The sequence below is a fragment of the Sus scrofa genome, chromosome 13, assembly GCF_054392235.1.
Source record: "Sus scrofa isolate SSC_HxYL_T2T_F1_AM1 chromosome 13, Sscrofa_HxYL_maternal_Yorkshire_Landrace_v2.0, whole genome shotgun sequence".
Taxonomy (NCBI): domain Eukaryota; kingdom Metazoa; phylum Chordata; class Mammalia; order Artiodactyla; family Suidae; genus Sus; species Sus scrofa.
The window spans coordinates 49,607,493-49,626,619 of record NC_139395.1 but is presented as its reverse complement, the minus strand read 5'-3'; the positions used below and the strand labels follow the sequence as shown (position 1 = coordinate 49,626,619).

The window sequence follows — 19,127 nt, the reverse complement described above, 5'->3', positions numbered from 1 at the left end:
AATTATTGTAACATCTTTCCTTGCCTTCTAATTGCTTGTTTTTCTTTGTAGTAATAAAAGAGCAGTCCAAGGGGGTCGTTTATCAGCAATTACCATGGCACTTCAGTATGGCTCAGAAAGTGAAGAGGATGCTACTTTAGCTGGTAGGCATTGTGTTGTGACTAGTTAAGTGCTGTCTCAGTAGATCCTTCTGGTTAAGAAAAATTGCATTTACTTTGGTCTGGCTGCAAATTTGTTTCTGAAGTACAGTATCAGCCCCATCTACATTTATACTGTCCTAAATTATATGCTGTCACTTTAATTCTAAGATCTATAAATAGCTATTTGCTCCTTTTCTTGACCAAGCACAAATACCAAGGAGTCACTACAGATGGCAGAGAAACTGTTTTGCAACCTTTTAAAGACAGTGTAACATTTACTATGTAACCTTCTATTCCTATGTAACATTTCTCTAAGTAGTACACAATTATACTAAGCATTACTGAAATTATCTTTAATGAAGGCTAGAGATTATTCTTTTAAAATACATTCTCCAGTATGGAGATTCCTCAGAAAACTGAATATAGAACTACCATATGATCCAGCAGTCCCACTCCGGAGCATATATCCAGACAAAACTACAATTTAAAAAGATACATGCACCTGTATGTTCATAGCAGCACTATTCACATTAGCCAAGACATGGAAACAATCTAAATGTCCATCAACAGATGAATGGATTAAGAAGATGTGGTACATATACACACTGGAAAACTACTTGGCCATAAAAAATAATGAAATAATGCCATTTACAGCAACATGGATGCAACTAGAGATTCTTATACTAAGTGAAGTAAGTCAGAAAGGGAAAGACAAATACTACCTGATATCAGTTATATGTTGAATCTAAGATAACGACATAAACGAACCAATCTATAAAACAGAAACAAGAGACACATAGAGAATAGACTTGTGCTTGTTGAGAAGGCGAGAGGGAGTGGGATGGGCTGGGAGTTTGATGTAGTAGATGCAAACTGTTACATTTAGAATGGATAAGGGAAGAGGTCCTAATGTATAACACAGGGAACTATATACAGTCTCTTGGCATAGACTGTGATGAAAGATAATATAAGAAAGGGAATGTATATGTACGTATGACTGGGTCACTTTGCTATACAGCAGAAATTGGCACAACATTGTAAATCAAACACACTTTAATTTTAAAATAGGGGGAAAAGAATAAAACACCTTAATCCTAAAAAAAAATAAATGTTCTCAAACATAGGTAGCATGGGGAGTTCCTCTTGTGGCTCAGTGGTAGCGAACCTAACTATTATCCATGAGGACATGGGTTTGATCCCTGACCTCCCTCAATGGGTTAAAGGATCTGGCAGTGTCATGAACTGTGGTGTAGGTTGCAGACACACCTCAAATTCCACAGCTACGGCTCCGATTCAGCTCCTAGCCTGGGAATTTCCAAATGCCTTGGGTGCAGCCCTAAAAAGACAAAAAATAAAAAGAAACAAGAAAACTTACATAGCATAATCTGGAAAATTGTTAAAAACTTTAAAGAATGTTTTTTTCTTCCCCTTATATATTTTATGTCTTTGTAGCTGCCCGTTATGAAGAAGGAGAATCAGAAGCAGAGAGCATTACTTCATTTATGGATGTTTCAAATCCTTTTTATCAGCTTTATGAAACAGTTAGGAGCTGTCGGAATAACCAAGGGCAGCTGATAGCAGAACCTTTTTTCCATTTGCCTTCAAAGAAAAAATACCCAGATTATTATCAGCAAATCAAAATGCCCATATCACTGCAACAGATCAGGTAAGATGTCATCTACTACAGTACTTAGTATAAATCTATTTTCTTTTAATTCAGCCTGCACATATGTCTTCCTAAAATGGATGAGGATATTAAAGGTAAAAGTGTTTTTCACATGTCTAGAGTGTACGTAAATATCACTGCCACATAAAAGTGAGAAGTAAAGTTTGATTAACTACAAATTACATTCTTTGAACCACAGTAGAGTCAGGAGGCAAATAAAAAGTGTTCCAGATAGCCATTTGTTAGATTATGGATTATCAAAATTCATGCAGCTCAGAATTTAACTCATTTTCTTTCTTTCTTTTTTTTTTTTTTTTTTTTTTTTTTTTTTTTTTTTTTTTTGTCTTTTCTAGGGCCGCCCCTGCAGCTTATGGAGGTTCCCAGGCTAGGGGTCTGATTGGAGCTGCAGCCACCGGCCTACACCACAGCCACAGCAACGTGGGATCCAATCCTTGTCTGTGACCTATACCACAGCTCACTGCAACACCGGATCCTTAACCGCTGAATGAGGCCGGGGATCGAACCTGCAACCTCATGGTTCCTAGTCGAATTCGTTAACCACTGAGCCATGACGGGAACTCCTAACTCATTTTCTTATAACTGTACAAATACAAATCTTTCTGCCTATATCTTATATTGATTTTAAATTACCGTAGTTTATCTGTATTAAAATTTTGTATCTGTAATTGAACCTCAGAATAAGCATAGTCAACTCTTGGAGAACTCTTCAGCTGAAATATTACCTGAAAGATAGTTCATTTTGGTATCCCTTTTCTGTTTGGAAAACTTTAAAATGATCATTGGGGATTTAGCCAAACAAAATACTTGAACCACTGCAATATCATTAACAATAGTAAGAAATAAATAATACTATAAAATATGTTGTTTTATAGTTCTTACACTGTGGGTTAGGTTTGTAGTATACCCAAATAGAGGCAAAAAGCAAGTAAAAATACATTAAATGGGCAAGGTCAGAATGAGCTGGTGTTTTTTCTTTCTTTCCTATTATTTATTTATTTATTTTCTTAGGGCTGCACCTATGGCATATAGAAGTTCCTGGGCTAGGGGTCCGATAGGAGCTTCAGCTGCAGATCTACACTGCAGTCATAGCAGTGGAAGACCTGAGCCACATCGGCAACCTGTGCCACAGCTTTTGGCAACACTGGATCTGTAACCCACTGAGTAAGGCCAGGGATCAAACCTACATCCTCATGGACACTGTTTCAGGTTCTTAACCTGCTGAGTCACAATGGGCGCTCCAAGAAGGTAACAGTCTTATAGATGTTAAGAGGTTCCTTTTTGGGGGCAGGAGGGGCCATACCCATGGCAAGTCAAACCCACACCACAGCAGCAAACCAAGCCACAGCAGTGATAGCACCGGATCTTTAACATGCTGGGCCACCAGGAAACTTTTTTTTTTTTTTTTTTTGTCTTTTATTCTAGGGCTGCTCCCGAGGCATATGGAGGGTCCCAGGCTAATCGGAGCTGTAGCCGCTGGCCTACACCAGAGCCACAGCAACGTGGGACCAGAGCTGAGTCTTCGACCTTCACCACAGCTCACAGCAATGCCAGATCCTTAACCCACTGAGCAAGGCCAGGGATTGAACCCATAACCTCATGGTTTCTAGTCGGATTCATTAGCCACTGAGCAATGACGGAAACTCCAGGGAACTTTTTAATTGAGTGATTTTTGTCCTTAGTTTCTTTTCTCCCTCAGTCTTTTGTTTTGAAAAATTCAGTCTAAGTAATTAGATTAGTCCAAAAGAAGTCAAATTCTCAGCCAGTCCGATCACCTGCCTGCGAGCTTTTTCCCAGTTAGAATTTTCTCTCCTAAGCCATGCTTTGTTAAGTCATTAATGCTGCACCTATCCTCACTTTAAAATTTTACTCTTGAAGTTCCCTGGTGATGCTGCAGTTAAGGATCTGGTGTTCTCACTGCTGTGGCTTGGGTTGCTACTGTGGTACAGGTTCACTTGCTCACCTGGGAACTTTTGCATACCATAGGCATGGCAAAACTAAAATGAAAATAAAATTTACTCTTGACAGGGCACACAGGGGAGTGTGAGGAATAGGCTAAGGTCCAACTCATAGCAAACTAAGGTCTTAAAGGGTCAACTTTTAGAACATCTATAACTGCCTCCTTTCCAAGGACATATATTGAGCCAGTGATGCCTGATAAGAGCTGGACTACCTCCCATTGTGCTCTGCATCAGAGCAACAGGGAAATATAAAACAATGCTGTCCCAATGGCGTGTTGTCCCCATCTTTTATTTCTTGTTCTGCCCTTCCCCCCACTCAGTCCTTGAGTACCATCAGCCTGATAAAAATACAAAATTTTAAACCATAACAAGTTTGGGTTCTCTGTTCTTTGTACATGTTGAGGATACCCAGCACATGATCCTTTCAATTATCAGGAATAAGTCTGAGGCAGTAGTTTATTTAAACTCTGTGCTCTAGTTTTGTAAGCTGGTAGTGAGAACTGAGTTTGTACTTCGTTGTTGTTATTTTTTGCTTCATCCCAGAGATATTCTCTAACATTCGTATCTTTTATAAGCTCTGCATGGAATCTACATGTGATTTTAGTAAATTTTAAGTAAAACTTGACATACATAATGATATCATTCTAAGAAGTCTAAAATCTCTACATTCATTCTGTGAAGCTGTAATCATATTGTGGTTTCTAATGTCATTTTGCAACTTTGATCAGAGTAACATGCAGATGCTTTAATCAAGATTTAAAAGTGTGGGAGTTCCTCTTGTGGCTCAGCAGGTTAAGGACCCACAATTGTCTCTGGGAGGATGAAGATTTGATCCCTGGCCTGGCTCAGTGGGTTAAGGATCCGGCATTGCTGTAGGCTGTGGCATAGGTCACAGATGTGGCTCAAATTTGGTGTTGCCGTGGCTGAGGTGTAGACCACAGCTGCAGCTCCAATTTGATCCCTAGCCCAGAAACTTCCATATGCTGCAGGTGCGACCATAAAAAGAAGAAAAAAGAAGATTTAAAAGTATCTTCTGGGAGTTCCTTGTGTGGCACAAAGGAAATGAATCCAACCAGTATCCATGAAGATGTGGGTTTGATCCCTGGCCTCACTTGGTGGGTTAGGGATCCCATGATGCCAGGAGCTGTGGTGTAGGTCAGAGGCAAGGCTCAGATCCCACAGCTCCAATTTGACCCCTAGCTTGGGAATTTCCGTATGCTGCAGGTGTAGCCCTAAAAAGAAAAAAGTCCTAAATCCATAAAGTTAGGGCAAACTATGACTCTTCACTTTGTACAAAGTATGTATAGGGACTTTCCGAGAGTTGCTATTAGTAGTAACCTTAGTTTCTGAGAGAGCTATCAGAATTCCTTTTTTTTTTTTTTTTTTTTTTTTTTTGCTTTTGCTTTTGCTTTTTAAGGCCACACCCTAAAAAGCAGAAGAACGTTATCCTCCATCATGTTTCATACAAGTGACTAGATATAGTTCCATGTGCTATATATAGCAGGATTCTTATTACTTCTACTAGTGTTTTACTCTTTTGGATTTTTAATTAAATTGTCATATTGCCTAAATAGAATAGTGCGTTTGCCTCTTCATTTTTTGAAATTATCGCTTCCAGACCTCTAATATGGATGCTGCCAGGCTAGGGGTCGAATCGGAGCTGCAGTGCTGACCTACACCACAGCCACAGCAATGCCAGATCAGAGCCGTGTCTGCAACCCACACTGCAGCTCACAGCAACACCAGATCCTTAACCCACTGAGTGAGGCCAGGGATTGAACCCACATCCTCATGGATACTAGTTGGTTTTGTTATCACTGAGCCACAATGGGAACTCCTTTTTTATTTATTTATGTATTTATTTATTTATTGTCTTTTGTCTTTTTTAGGGCCACATTCGCGGCATATGGAGGTTCCCAGGCTGGGAGTCTAATCGGAGCTACAGCTGCTGGCCTACACCAGAGCCACAGCAACACCAGATCCAAGCCTCATCTACAACCTACACCACAGCTCACAGCAATGCTGGATCCTTAACCCACTGAGCGAGGCCAGGGATCAAACCCACAACCTCATGGTTCCTAGTCGGATTTGTTTCCATTGCATCATGATGGGAACTCTTTTTTTTTTTTTTTTTTAACGAATTCCGAAGACAACATTCTCACTCATGTTTATCTTCACATTGTATGAATCTCATGTGAAGGAGCAAGCAGAAGTTTGGCCTAAATTTTTTGAAGCCTTGCTTTAACAAGGCTATAAGAAAAAAAAAAGAAAAATATTAAAAAATGAAAGAATTCTTAAGACTTAAAGTAAGTAAAAACCTCAATATCAGACCATCATAATTAATTACAGATGTTTGTATTGGAGGAGTAATAAATAGTGAATGGACTCTGACATATCTGCCTTTCATTTACCATCTTAAGACTTTTTTTTTTTTGCCTTTTTTTATAGCCGATCTCTTGGCATATGAAGGTTCCCAGGCTAGGGGTCGAATCGGATCTGCAGTTGCTGGCTTACGCTACAGCCACAACAACGCCAGATCTGAGCCTCATCTGTGGCCTACACAGCTCACGGCAACGCCAGACCCTTAACCCTTTGAGCAAGCCGGGGATCAAACCCAAAACCTCATGATTCCTAGTCGGATTTGTTTCTGCTGCGCCACAACAGAAATTCCAAGACTTCTCTTCATTGTCCATGTGTAACTCCCCTGGAGGTAAATGCATATTATTTTAAATGCTGTTTCATGGAATTTGCCCAGTACTTTATCTTTTTTTAACCCTCCTCAGGTAGAATGGCCTCTTATTTTGTGAAATTTGTATATCACCATCATTCTTCATTAAGGTAGTTTAAAACCTCCCTGATTTTTATCTCTTCCTAGGGTTTTTTATATTAGCCACTAACAAGAGTTTTTCCATTAGGATTTTTGCTAATATATTTGCTTTTTAATTGACCATCTTACTGGGTATTCTTAGTAATCTTTTTAGAAGTTTTTTTAATAATAGTTGATGTACAGGAGTTCCCATTGTGGCTCAGTGGTTAACAAACCCAGCTAGTATTCATGAGGATGAGGGTTCCATCCCTGGCACCACTTAGTGGGTTAAGGATCCAGCATTGTTGTGAGCTATGGTGTAGGTGGCAGACAGGGCTCAGATCCCGTGTGCTGAGGCTGTGGTGTAGGCCGGCAGCTACAAATCCGATTCTACCCCTGACCTGGGAACCTCCTTAAGCTGTGGGTGCGGCCCTAAAAAAAGACAAAAGACAAAAAAATAATAATAATAATTGATTTACGGTGTTCTGTCAAATTCTACTGTACAGCAAAGTGACCCAGTCATACATACATACATACATACTTATATGTTTGTATATACACGCACTTTCTTTTTCTCACATTATCCTCCATCATGTTCCATCACAAATGTCTAGATATAGTTCCTGGTGCTATACAGCAGTATTTTTACTACTTCTTGTAGTGTTTTATTCTTGGATTTTTCAGTTAAATCATCATATTGCCTAAATAGAATGGTGCGTTTGCCTCTTCATTTTTTGAAATTGTCACTTCCAGACCTCTAATCATTATCACTAGTACTTTGTGATAACAAGATACCTTGTAGTGCTTGTCAGGAATTTTGTACTGGGCTTTTAGGAAAGGTTTTTCCTAATTTTCATAATGTAAAATTTTAGCCATTCGTGTTTCTTTCACAGAACAAAGCTAAAGAACCAAGAATATGAAACATTAGATCATTTGGAGGGTGATCTGAATTTAATGTTTGAAAATGCCAAACGCTATAATGTTCCCAATTCAGCCATCTACAAACGAGTTCTAAAGCTGCAACAAGTCATGCAGGTATGATTTCTTGGTTTTGCTAAATTGTTGTATGTATTGAAATAATTTTATACATTTTGAATGTGTAATTTTGAGATGTGTGATTTCCCTCCTGCAGTATCACATCATTCATTTCAACCACAAACACTGGTGAATATTTTTTTTTACAGTTTTCAAGACCATGTAGATTAGAAATAATAGTTTAGACTGGTTTAGATTTATGAGTAGAGGAAACAGGAATTTATCACTGGGGAGTAATTTTTGGGTTATCAGGAAGTTTCTGTCCAATCACAGATGATATTCTGTCATTTAGATTTTGTTTGATTGGTTCTAGACTTGTTACGTAGGATTGGTCCTAGGAGAAGGGACATCTTAAGGCTAATTAATCATTGTACAATGTCCATGATTTTATTGAGTCCTTTCTTTTTTTTTTTTTTTTTTTTTTTTGTCTTTTTGCTATTTCTTGGGCCGCTCCCGAGGCATATGGAGATTCCCAGGCTAGGCGTCCAATCGGAGCTGTAGCCACCGGCCTACACCAGAGCCACAGCAACGTGGGATCCGAGCCGCGTCTTCAAGCTACACCACAGCTCACGGCAACTCCGGATCGTTAACCCACTGAGCAAGGGCAGGGACCGAACCCGCAACCTCATGGTTCCTAGTCGGATTCGTTAACCACTGCGCCACGACGGGAACTCCTTGAGTCCTTTCTAAGAGCACACCTTGGAGGGTATCTAAGGTCATAGGGTCATCTAGGTGTTTTGAGAAAAAAGGCATAAATTTGATATACAAATTGTATCTACTTGTCAGTTTTTAGTAGAACTTTCTGGAAAGAGAATCTCAGCGCTGTGAAGCAACAAAAGCCATTTTAGATCACCTGTAGAATCTTCATTTTGTATAGTCAGCATTATGATCAGAGATAAGGATCTCAGGTATTTCCTTTTTAGTACCCTGAGTTTATTTCTTAAGTCTGCTATGGTTGGACTTTCAGCTCTCTTTGGCAGAAGGTCTTTAAAAATGCATGTGTTGGAGTTCCTGTCTTGGCTCAGTGGTTAATGAACCCGACTAGCATCTATGAGGACGCGGGTTCGATCCTTGGCCTCACTCAGTGAGTTCAGTATCCCACATTACTGTGAACTGTGGTGTAGGTCGAAGACAAGGCTCAGATCCTGCATTGCTGTGGCTGTGACATAGACCGGTGGCCACAGCTCGGATTTGACCCCTAGCCTGGGAACCTCCATGTGCTGCGGGATGCCCTAAAAAGACAAAAAGGCAAAAAAAAAAAAAAAAAAAAAATGTATGTATTGAAAAGTAGATCTTATTTCACTTCTCACATTAAACTCTTTTCTTAGTCATACTGTTGCTTAAGTCAAGGGTACTAAAGCTTGTCTTTGACTTCACTTTACTTAACTCTGGCTACCAGAGCAGGGTGCTCCTACAGCTCACCTCAGTGCTTTTAGCAAGTTGATGCCCTTTGTAGTTTTAAATTTAGTTTAGTTAGGAGTTCCCGTCGTGGCGCAGTGGTTAACGAATCCGACCAAGAACCATGAGGTTGCGGGTTCGATCTCTGCCCTTGCTCAGTGGGTTAACGATCCGGCATTGCCGTGAGCTGTGGTGTAGCTTGCAGATGCGGCTCGGATCTGGCGTTGCCGTGGCTCTGGCGTAGGCCCTGGGCTACAGCTCCAATAGACCCCTCGCCTGGGAACCTCCATATGCCGCAGGAGCGGCCCAAAGAAATAGCAAAAAAGACAATAAAATAAAATAAAATAAATTTAGTTTAGTCAGATTTGATTCCTTAACTCTCTGGATTCATTTTTTTTTTTTTAAGCTACTTTTCTATCATGAAAGCTTTTGTTAAATTGCGGGGGGTTTGTTGTTGGTTTTTATTTTTGTCTTTTTAGGGCCCTACCCACAGCATATGGAAGTTCTCCAGGTAGGGGTCCAGTTGGAGTTGCACCTGTTGGCCTACACCACAGCCATAGCAATGCCAGATCCGAGCCGTGTCTGCTGCCTACACCACAGCTCACAGCAACGCTGGATCCTTAACCCAGTGATCAGGGCCAGGAATCAAACCCATAGATACTAGTCAGGTTCATTACCTCTGAACCAAAAGGGGAACTCCTAAATTCAGTTGGTGAAAATATTTAATGACTCCTCTTGATTTCATGTATCCTACCTGTGGTTGTATCTTTCTGCCTGAATCTGATGTGTCTAGCTCTTTATCATTCATATTTTCTAGAAGTGTTCAACAGAATGGACTTAACTCCCCAAATCTTCTGTTTTAGGCAAAGAAGAAGGAGCTTGCCAGGAGAGATGATATCGAGGATGGAGATAGCATGATTTCTTCAGCCACCTCTGATACTGGTAGTGCCAAAAGAAAAAGGTATACACTCTTCTTACAGCTGGAGACATCGTCTCAGTTTCTTTTTGTTTTGTTTTAGGTTTAAGTGCAGAAAAATGTTTCCTTAAGCTCTCAAGTATGAATTATCTTACAAGCTTTAAATATTTTATAGGATTTAAAAATTATTTACAAAAAAAATAATAAAAAATAAATAAAAATTCATTTACAAACTGTATGATTAGTGCTTTTTTGGTACAAGTACCGTATTGGTTTTAGATAACGTACATAAAAATTACAACCATTGGCATTCCCATCGAGGTGCAGCAGAAACGAATCCGACTAGGAACCATGAGGTTTCGGATTTGATCCCTGGCCTCGCTCAGTGGGTTAAGGATCCGTCGTTGCCGTGAGCTGTTGTGTAGGTCGAAGACATGGCTTGGATCTGGCCGGCAGCTGTAGCTCCAGTTAGACCCCTAGCCTGGGAACCTCCATGTGCCATGGGTACAGCCCTAAAAAGCGAAAAAAAAAAAAAAAAATTACAACCACTTATGTAGCTTGACAAAACATATTTTTCTTTTTGTTGTCCAGGTTATTTTGTTTTATTGTGGCATTTTAAGAGTGCCCCTTAAATCTAATTTAGGTAATTTCTCTGTGGTGAATTAATTACACGCACACACAAAAAGAAATCAGTGCTACCACTGTAGTGAAGTAAGTCGTTATTCTTAGCCCTGTGTTTTCCTTATTAATCTTCTCTTTATTTGCCATTTTAAGGATGTCAGATTGTAAAATGCCAAGTCATAACTTCTTGTAATTCATGACAGGTTAAGGTAGTTATTTGGCTTTCTTTTCTTTCTAACCTTTCTCTCAACTTCCCTAACCCTCCCTTTTTCTCATGGGTTTTATGGAAGGGGATCTAAAAAGAATCAAGCAAGACCCATCTCTTTTGTCTACACCTCCCACACGGAGTTTCTCTGGCTTGATCTTTGTGGAACACTGAATTCTTCCTCAGCCTTAACTGTCTCACCATCTTTGAAACAGCAGTGAATCCAGGGAGGATACCTTATACAAGGAGTAGGCTAATAAATAATAGGGCGTGACAGAGTCAAAGCTGAATGAAGAAGTCGTTAGTAACTGTTAACACAGTTTTCTTCATGCATTGGTAGATCCACTAAGATCAGAAGATTTTAAAGAGTGGTTTAGAAGAGAGCTTTTTTTGTCTTTCCCTGTAAATAGGATTTGGGAAATTTTTTTAGCTTTGAAAATAACTTTGCTATGCTATGCCAAGGTAACAAAATTGATTAGTGTGCCCTGAGATGTGAGTCTCCTCCGTTACTAGTCTATGAATTTCATCCTTCCAAGTTCTTAATTCCTTGTTATACCAGGGGCAACGGAGGAAAAATGTGAAACCAGATCAGAGACATCAAATCAAGAACATCTTTGAGTGTAATTATATAACTACTTCAGCATCACCTGGTTTTCCAGATCAGTCACCAATCAAAGATAAAAACTTCTCAGGCAAAAGAAGGTAATGGAGGCAAAAGTGCTGGTACAATTAGTGCCAACACTGAATGAAAAGAGAGATCTTAAACTAGCCGAGTTTTAAGAAAACAGTTCCAAGGAAGCACTAGCCGAGGCCAGATACATTAAAAATCTCTGTGGCTTATACTTTGTGGGACAACACAAGTAGATTAAATGAAAGTTATTTTCTAAAACATTCCATTAAAGAAAACTAAGTATTACATTCTTGAAGTAATAATACCCCACTTTAGACAAAAGTCTTTTTGTAAACAGGTTTCTTAGGAATTAGGAAATTCCTAAGTGTTTTATATAATGAAGTGAAAAATATACAAATAAGAACAAGTAGAAATCATAGCTAAAGCAATAAAAGAACATATCCGGGTTGAAATATAAGCATGAGCACACGTTAAGAGGTTGAGAGAAGCAAGTCCTATACTTTGGACTATGACGAATGAAATAACATAATGAGCCTTTTAGAAGGTAATTATGTTAAGAGGTTTTGGTAATAAGAAATAGACTTCTCCAGAATTCAGGCAGACATGACAGCCCTAGTGTGTTAAGTGAAGCTTATCCAGAGAAGTCAGGGCCAAGTTTTATAAGTACCACTTGACTTGACTCCTAAATATTGTGTATGATTCTGTCTTTGCTTTATTTTTTTTATATCAAAGATTGTGAGAAAAATTACTATGGATATGTTCTCTTCATTCTGGGAATGCATTCTTTTCCCCAACTCCTCCACCCAAAAATCCACCTGCTGTCTTCTATGTTGAAATGTTCCAAATATTCTTAATATCTTTTATTCTTTGGATTGAATAATCCTCCTTTTTCTCAACCATATTTGGTTTATACATGACCCTCCAATGTTGCTTGTTTTGTTTCTCTTCACATGTAATGTTTGTTTCTGCTTTCCCAGGAACACTCTTGACAGTGAGATGTTGGGTCTCAGGAGGCTATCCAGGTGTGCAGTCCTTTTTTATGCATAAACATATTTTTCTTTTTAAGTGTAACTTCTGTGGCATGGTCAGTACTGATTAGGTGAAAAGTGTGGCCTTAAGCATGTGAAATAATGGTTTTTATTTGGATGCCTGTTTATTTTATGAATAAAGAAGGCAATATAGTTTAGAAGTATAGTTGGAAAATAAACTCAATTAGCCTAGGTAGGTTGAGGAGCCTTAATTTGTTGCCAGCTTTGCAAGGGACAGTTAGCTCCCTCACCAGTCATTGTGCTTCTGGCAGCCACTGTAGAAAGGCTGAGAATATGGTGGCATTGCTGGTATCAGAGGATGGCTGGTACTGGTTGCCTTTCATGGATGTCTTTTACAGATTGGGGGATGGTGGAGGGATCAAAATCACTGTTGACAGTCCAAGTGATGTCAGTCTGTCTATGTTGGCACCTATGTATTGGGTTAGTGCTTCTTGAGCATGAATGCATTTCTTCAGTCTCTTATCTGTTTTCTTTAAAAGCATCCATTCTTTTGCATGTTACTTATGATTTTAAAAACAACCCATAAGTTGCCATGTTATAGTCCTAGTAGTAATCATTGTGTGGTGCTTTTTATTTTTCACCTTTGCCGTCTGGCGTTCACAGAGAGTCAGTTGTTTGCAAAACAGGTCATAAAGGAGAACATTTAGTCATCACCTCTACCTTCCAGGAATTTATTGGCCAGGGAAAGAGGCAGATTGAAAACAAATGAAATTAAGTAAGAGCACCATAGTAAAATAATTATGTAAAGTACATGATTTTACAATGGTATGGAAATGTGTGATTGCCCAAATAGCTTTAGGACATGCTTTTCTTTGAAAGTTTGATATTCTAAAGTTATTTGTATGTCACTGCCATATGTAGTCCACTCTACAAAATTACTGTATTATTATCTTTTTCCTAGCAATTTCCTTAAGAACAATTTTCTTAGATAGTAAATTTAAGAGAAAGACTGTAGAGGGTTCCTGTCGTGGCTCAGGGGAAATGAATCTGGCTAGTATCCATGAGGATACAGGTTCCATCCCTGGCTCACTCAGTGGGTTAAGGATCTGGTATTGCCATGAGCTGTGATGTAAGTCACAGACATGGCTCAGACCTGGCATTGCTGTGGCTGTGGTGTGGGCCAGTGGCTACAGCTCCAATTAAACCCTAGCCTGGGAACTAACATGCACCATGGGTGTGGCCCTAAAAAACAAAAAAAAAAAAAAGAGAGAGAGAGACAATAGATATATTTCTTTGATATCATTCGTAGTATATGACAATGGTTCTAGGTGTCAGTAAAAGAAAGAGAAATGTGAGGCATCGTGGAGTAGCGTTATAACCCCCAAGCTCTAGAGCCTGACTCCCCAGTTCAAATCCCTGTTGTTTTTATCAGCTCTTTTATCTGAGCTTCATCTCAACTTTCTCATCTGAAAAAGGAGTCAGTGACAATACCTACATAGGATTGCTGTGAGGAGCTGATTGCTTAATGTTTAAAGCCCATGGAACTGGGCCTGGATGCAGTGAGTACTCATTAAATATAGCTCTGATTTTTTTCTGGAAGTATTTCCCTTTGACGTCAAGACTTGGTAGATTTCATTTTGTTTTTAGACAGATATTACTAGTCTGGGGAACTTATTAAAAAGGTGAATAAAAAAGTTTTATTCCTTGAAGACTTGAAATGTCGAAAGTCTTGTAAAAGAAAGAACCTTTGGGTTTACTTAGCTTCAGAGCAGGCACCGCCAAAGATCTAGGGTCAGGGAGTTAAATGCTGGGAGACCTTGAGGCCTGTGAGTAGGGTTGACTTTGATTAGAGAGGCTCTTGGCAAGAGCTTACTTTTTATCATTCACTTGCATGATAAAAGCATCTTGGTAATTATTAGCTGATTCAAAGCTCAGGTCTGATTACTCATTTTATGGCTTTAGATACTCATTTGAGTCTTAAAGCCTCTATTTTTACATATGCAGAGTTGGGATAATAATTGCACCTGGTTCATAGAGTTTGAGGATTAAAAGATAGTGCTTAGCATAGTCCCTGGCGTGTGGTAGAAGTGTTAACTGTAACTATAAATAGGAATCTTGTGAGTATATCTAAATATAGATACTTAATAATAAATAATAGTCATAAGAAGAATAAAGAAAAGGACATTTGAGAAAGTCGTCTGTCACAAACTGTGAGAGTTAGGATTAACACTGTGGTGCGAAAAATTAAAAGGAAAGGTCAGATCTAGAAGGGCTATGGAGGACCCCTAGGACTAATAAACTAAGAGAAGCAGAAAGTGACCTTGATCCCAGTGTTTTAGGCTGGGTTGGAGGGTCAGGAGGGTAGTAAGCTGGTGGTCCTGAAAAATCAAGGATTCACAGAAAAGCCTCTACTGGCTCATAACCTTTGTGCAAATTAGAAGTACCACCAATTTCTCAAGACACTGGACTTTTATTTATTGTACAGTTGTTATAATACACTGATTTTTTAGCACAGGGCCATTTATGCCCATCTCCTGTACATTTCTAAAATTGTATATTTTGGAGTTCCCATCTTGGCTCAGTGGCTAATGAACCTGACTGAGATCCATAAGGATGCGGGTTCGATCCCTGGCTTCGCTCAATGGGTTAAGGATCCGACATTGCCTTGAGCTTGGTGTAGATTACAGATGCAGCTCAGATCTCCTATTGCTGCAGCTGTGGTGTAGGCCAGCAGCTATGACTCTGACCCCTAACCTGGGAACTTCCATGTGCTGCAGGTACAGCCCTAAAAAAGCAAAAAAAAATATATATATATATATTTTTTTTTATAACACTGTTTATGATCTGAATTGACATCCCCTTAATTATGGTACCCTTAAGTGCACAGTGATAAAAAACCCTGGTTTTGAACCCCCTTAAAATGTATTTCACCTAGGTATGTTCACAGGTGCTGATTAAAAAAAGAATGAGTATGCCAGTTACAAGTCTGAGATTGAATTTTATGTACCTTTCCCAAAGTAAGGAAGAGTGAACAAATTTTTTTTTTTTTAAATTTTCCCACTGTACAGCAAGGGGATCAAGTTATCCTTACATGTATACATTACAATTACATTCTTTTTCCCCACCCTTTGTTCTGTTGCAACATGAGTGAACAAATCTTTATAGTTAGTGATCTGAGAGAGGAAGAGAGGTAGGATGAATGGAGGGATTTTAAGAAGAGTCTAAAAATCAAAATGACATTGAAAACAGTAACCAGGAAGTATCAAATAGGGAAGTGTGGTAGCTATCTTTTTGTAATGTAGAGTTAATCTCATTTCAAAAAGTATTTGAAGTTACTTTCAAAATTGTGGATATAATAAGGTTCACCGTCATATTGGAAAAAGATAAAGCAAATATACCAGCCACCCAAGTAAATACAGTTAGGAAAGAATATGAAGTTTAGCTCTGAGTGTTTTCTGGCAGTCAGATTAAAAGTAATGGGCCACTGGTTCTCAGTCTCAGAAGCAATATAATAACCTGGAAAAATATAAACAAAATAGTCAAACTAGATTTGTTCAGAGATGATCACCCTAATAGTTCACCATAAGTGACCCTAATAAAAATAGTTTTTCTTGCCTTTGAGGCTGGAAACTAGTTACACATCACTTTCTTAAAGTCCTAAAACAGTAAATTTGTTATTAGAGCAGTTGTCAAATCTTGTAATAGCAAATTCAGGTTCTGAAATTTTTCTTTAGGGGTGTCTTGAAGGCTAAAGTCATCTGTATTCAAATCTCTGCCCAGATGTGGCACTCTGTAATGTTGGAGCTTCATCCTACATTCCTCCTCTGTAATTCACTTGCTCAAGTCCTGGACTGAGAGAGCTCTTTCTCTAAAGTCATCACCTGGGGATGCCTCTTTGGAAAAATAGTTTCCACTAGATGAAACTTCTAGGTTGCCCTCATCTGACAGTCACTTAATGTAGACACAAAAGTACTGAGAGGAAGAAATGGCACCATTTCCAGAATCACCAGGAAAAAGAGCAGTCTCAAGTGAAGACACAGGTGACAGGGAGGATCCCAGTCCTTTTTGTCTCCTAATTGGATCACTTTCAGGTTGCCTTCAGCTCCATGACATTAGGAAGATACGCATTTTTGAGACACTTGTAAATGTCGACGTAGTATATATATCTATTTTTTCATCCATTAATTATTCTTTATTTGTGTTTTGTTTCTTTTTAAAAAACACATTTTTAACCTTGTGGAGAAACTGTCTGGCCTTTGGATTCTTTGTGACCCAGCAGTGGTGAGTGGCCAGAGGACTGGACTAGGAGACTAAGTTTGCTTCAGGAATGAACTTTCTTCCATTTATAAGATAGGAAATAGGAGTTCCCTCATTGCGCAGTGGGTTAGGATCCAGCTTTGTCATTGCAGCAGCTTGGGTCACTGTTGTTGGCATGGGTTTGATGCCTGGCCCAGGAACTTCCACATTCCAAGGGTGCAGCCTCCCAAAAAAAGAAAAAGATAGGAAACAGATAAATAAAAAATACTTTCTTCTGAGTACTACATTATAGGATCTTAATTTGTTGAATAGCAATTAAGTCACAAGTCATTAAAAAATTGTTATTTTTATTTGTTTTTTTTTATGGGCACACCCATGGCATATGGAAGTTCCTGGGCTAGGGACTAAATCTGAGCCCCAGCCGTGACCTACCCCACAGCTGCAGCCATACTGGATCCTTTAACCCACTGCATCGGGCCAGGGATCAAACCCATGCCTCTGCAGTGACCCAAGCCACTGCAATCAGATTCTTAACCTAGTGTGCCACAGTGGGAACTCCACAAGTCATTTTTTTATTACCTACCTCAGAGACTGCTGGTTGAGTCTGGCTAGAATTTCTTTGTCTGTGTACTGAAAACATACCAACAGTGGTCCAGAAATCATTGGAAGATCATGTTTTCTAACAATTCATTGGACAGCTCACCTTGGGCAAGTCGTTTAGCTTCTCTAAGCTAGTTTCCCCAATAATTAGGAGGCTAGCCCATATGTTCTCTTGAGCCCCTTTGTAACTCAGGCTGTAATCTGTATGGCCTTTTGCTTTGTTCTGTAGCACTTACATTTATTTCCTAGCATCATATATCACTGGGGCATTTTGATGAACAAGACAGCGATTCATACTCAAGGATGAAAATTTACTCAAGACTTCATAAGAACCACAGACCATTTGTTCTTTAAACTAGGTTGACATTATGGTATAATGCTGGTGGAGGGAGGGAGCAGGGACTGACCATGACAGGATAAATCCAAGAGAGACTTGTACCCGCTATAGAGACACTCATCTGGCAGACAGCCTCCCTTTGTTTTCTGGTAACCAGGATATACAGAAATGGTCATCTTAAGAGATGGAACACTTTTCTTTGTGTTTGTCTAAGAGAGGACTATTAGGAAATCAGCAGTTATATTACTCTTGTGTTCTATTCTTAAAAAATATATTTCAGTTGATAATAGAATTTCGTATTTTTTGGAGTCAGACAAGATCTTTTTTCAAGCATTGCGTTTCATAAATGTTCTGAACAGGTTTGTCTGGTGTTATTTGCTGCTCCTGCCAGAGTCACTATGTTTTAATTATTTTAGAAAGTTTCCTAATATTTGCTTATAGCTTCTAGCATGTTCACTGTGTTTGTGGCATACATAATCAATAAATTATAACCGTTATGAAACACCTGACCCTTCATTTCATGTTCATCCTTGTATCAAGAAAATTGAACCTGTTCTCATTTTTCCCTTTTTCTACCTCTCCCCCTCAACAGTAAAAAGAACATAAGAAAGCAGCGAATGAAAATCTTATTCAATGTTGTTCTTGAAGCTCGTGAGCCAGGTTCAGGCAGAAGACTTTGTGATCTATTTATGGTTAAACCATCCAAAAAAGACTATCCTGATTACTATAAAATCATTTTGGAGCCTATGGACTTGAAAATAATTGAGCATAACATCCGCAATGACAAGTATGCAGGGGAAGAGGGAATGATAGAAGACATGAAGCTGATGTTCCGGAATGCCAGGCACTACAATGAGGAAGGCTCCCAGGTGAGGATGTGTGGGAGTCCTAGAGTAGGCACATTTTCTTTGGGGCGTTCGTGGAATAATGTGCTGAGAGACTAGGTCCAGAGGCCTAACTTAGGTTATTCTTCTCAGTGATTAGCTTAATATTTTTGTCTTTTCTTAGTTGTTTAAATTGGGAAGCAGGAGTTCCGTCGTGACTCAACAGTTAGCGAACCCAATTAGCATCCACAAGGACACAGGTTCGATCCTTAGCCTTGCTCAGTGAGTTAAGGATCTAGGGTTGCCGTGAGCTGTGGTGTAGGTCACAAACGCGGCTCAGATCCCACATTGCTGTGGCTCTGGTGTAGGCCGCCAGCTGCAACTCTGATGGGACCCCTAGCCTAGGAACCTCCGTATGCCGTGGGTACAGCCCTAAAAAAGGAAAAAGACTAAAAAATTTAAATAAAAATAAAATGGGAAGCAGAACATTGTAAGGTTAAAAGTTTATACTCTGTCCACTTGTCCGTGGTGTTGGGGGGATTGGTTCCAAGATACCCCAAATCCACAAATGCGCAAGGCCCTTATATATAATGGCATGGTATAGTCAACCCTCTGAAACCATGGTTTCCGCATCCATGGATTTGGAGTGCCAACTAATCTGACATCCTTGATTTGAATCCTGCTCTACTAGTCCCTGTGTAAGTAACTTATTTTTTCTGAGCC

General features: G+C 39.3%; 1 protein-coding gene across 50 annotated transcripts in view; it reads left to right on the top strand.

The window, feature by feature from the left end:
- The window catches only part of PBRM1 (polybromo 1), a 130,811-nt gene that overhangs the window by 40,819 nt on the left and 70,865 nt on the right, over positions 1 to 19,127 (top strand). For 26 of the 50 annotated variants that reach the window (XM_084988500.1, XM_084988498.1, XM_084988496.1 and 23 more), the window contains 5 exons: positions 52 to 143; positions 1,593 to 1,806; positions 7,485 to 7,626; positions 9,888 to 9,985; positions 18,173 to 18,449. In XM_084988500.1, coding sequence (XP_084844626.1) covers positions 52 to 143; positions 1,593 to 1,806; positions 7,485 to 7,626; positions 9,888 to 9,985; positions 18,173 to 18,449 — 823 coding nt within the window. Of the gene's footprint in view, positions 1 to 51; positions 144 to 1,592; positions 1,807 to 7,484; positions 7,627 to 9,887; positions 9,986 to 12,374; positions 12,420 to 18,172; positions 18,450 to 19,127 lie in introns of all 50 variants that reach the window. The other 24 variants (XM_084988499.1, XM_021068920.2, XM_084988494.1 and 21 more) reach the window with 1 other exon arrangement.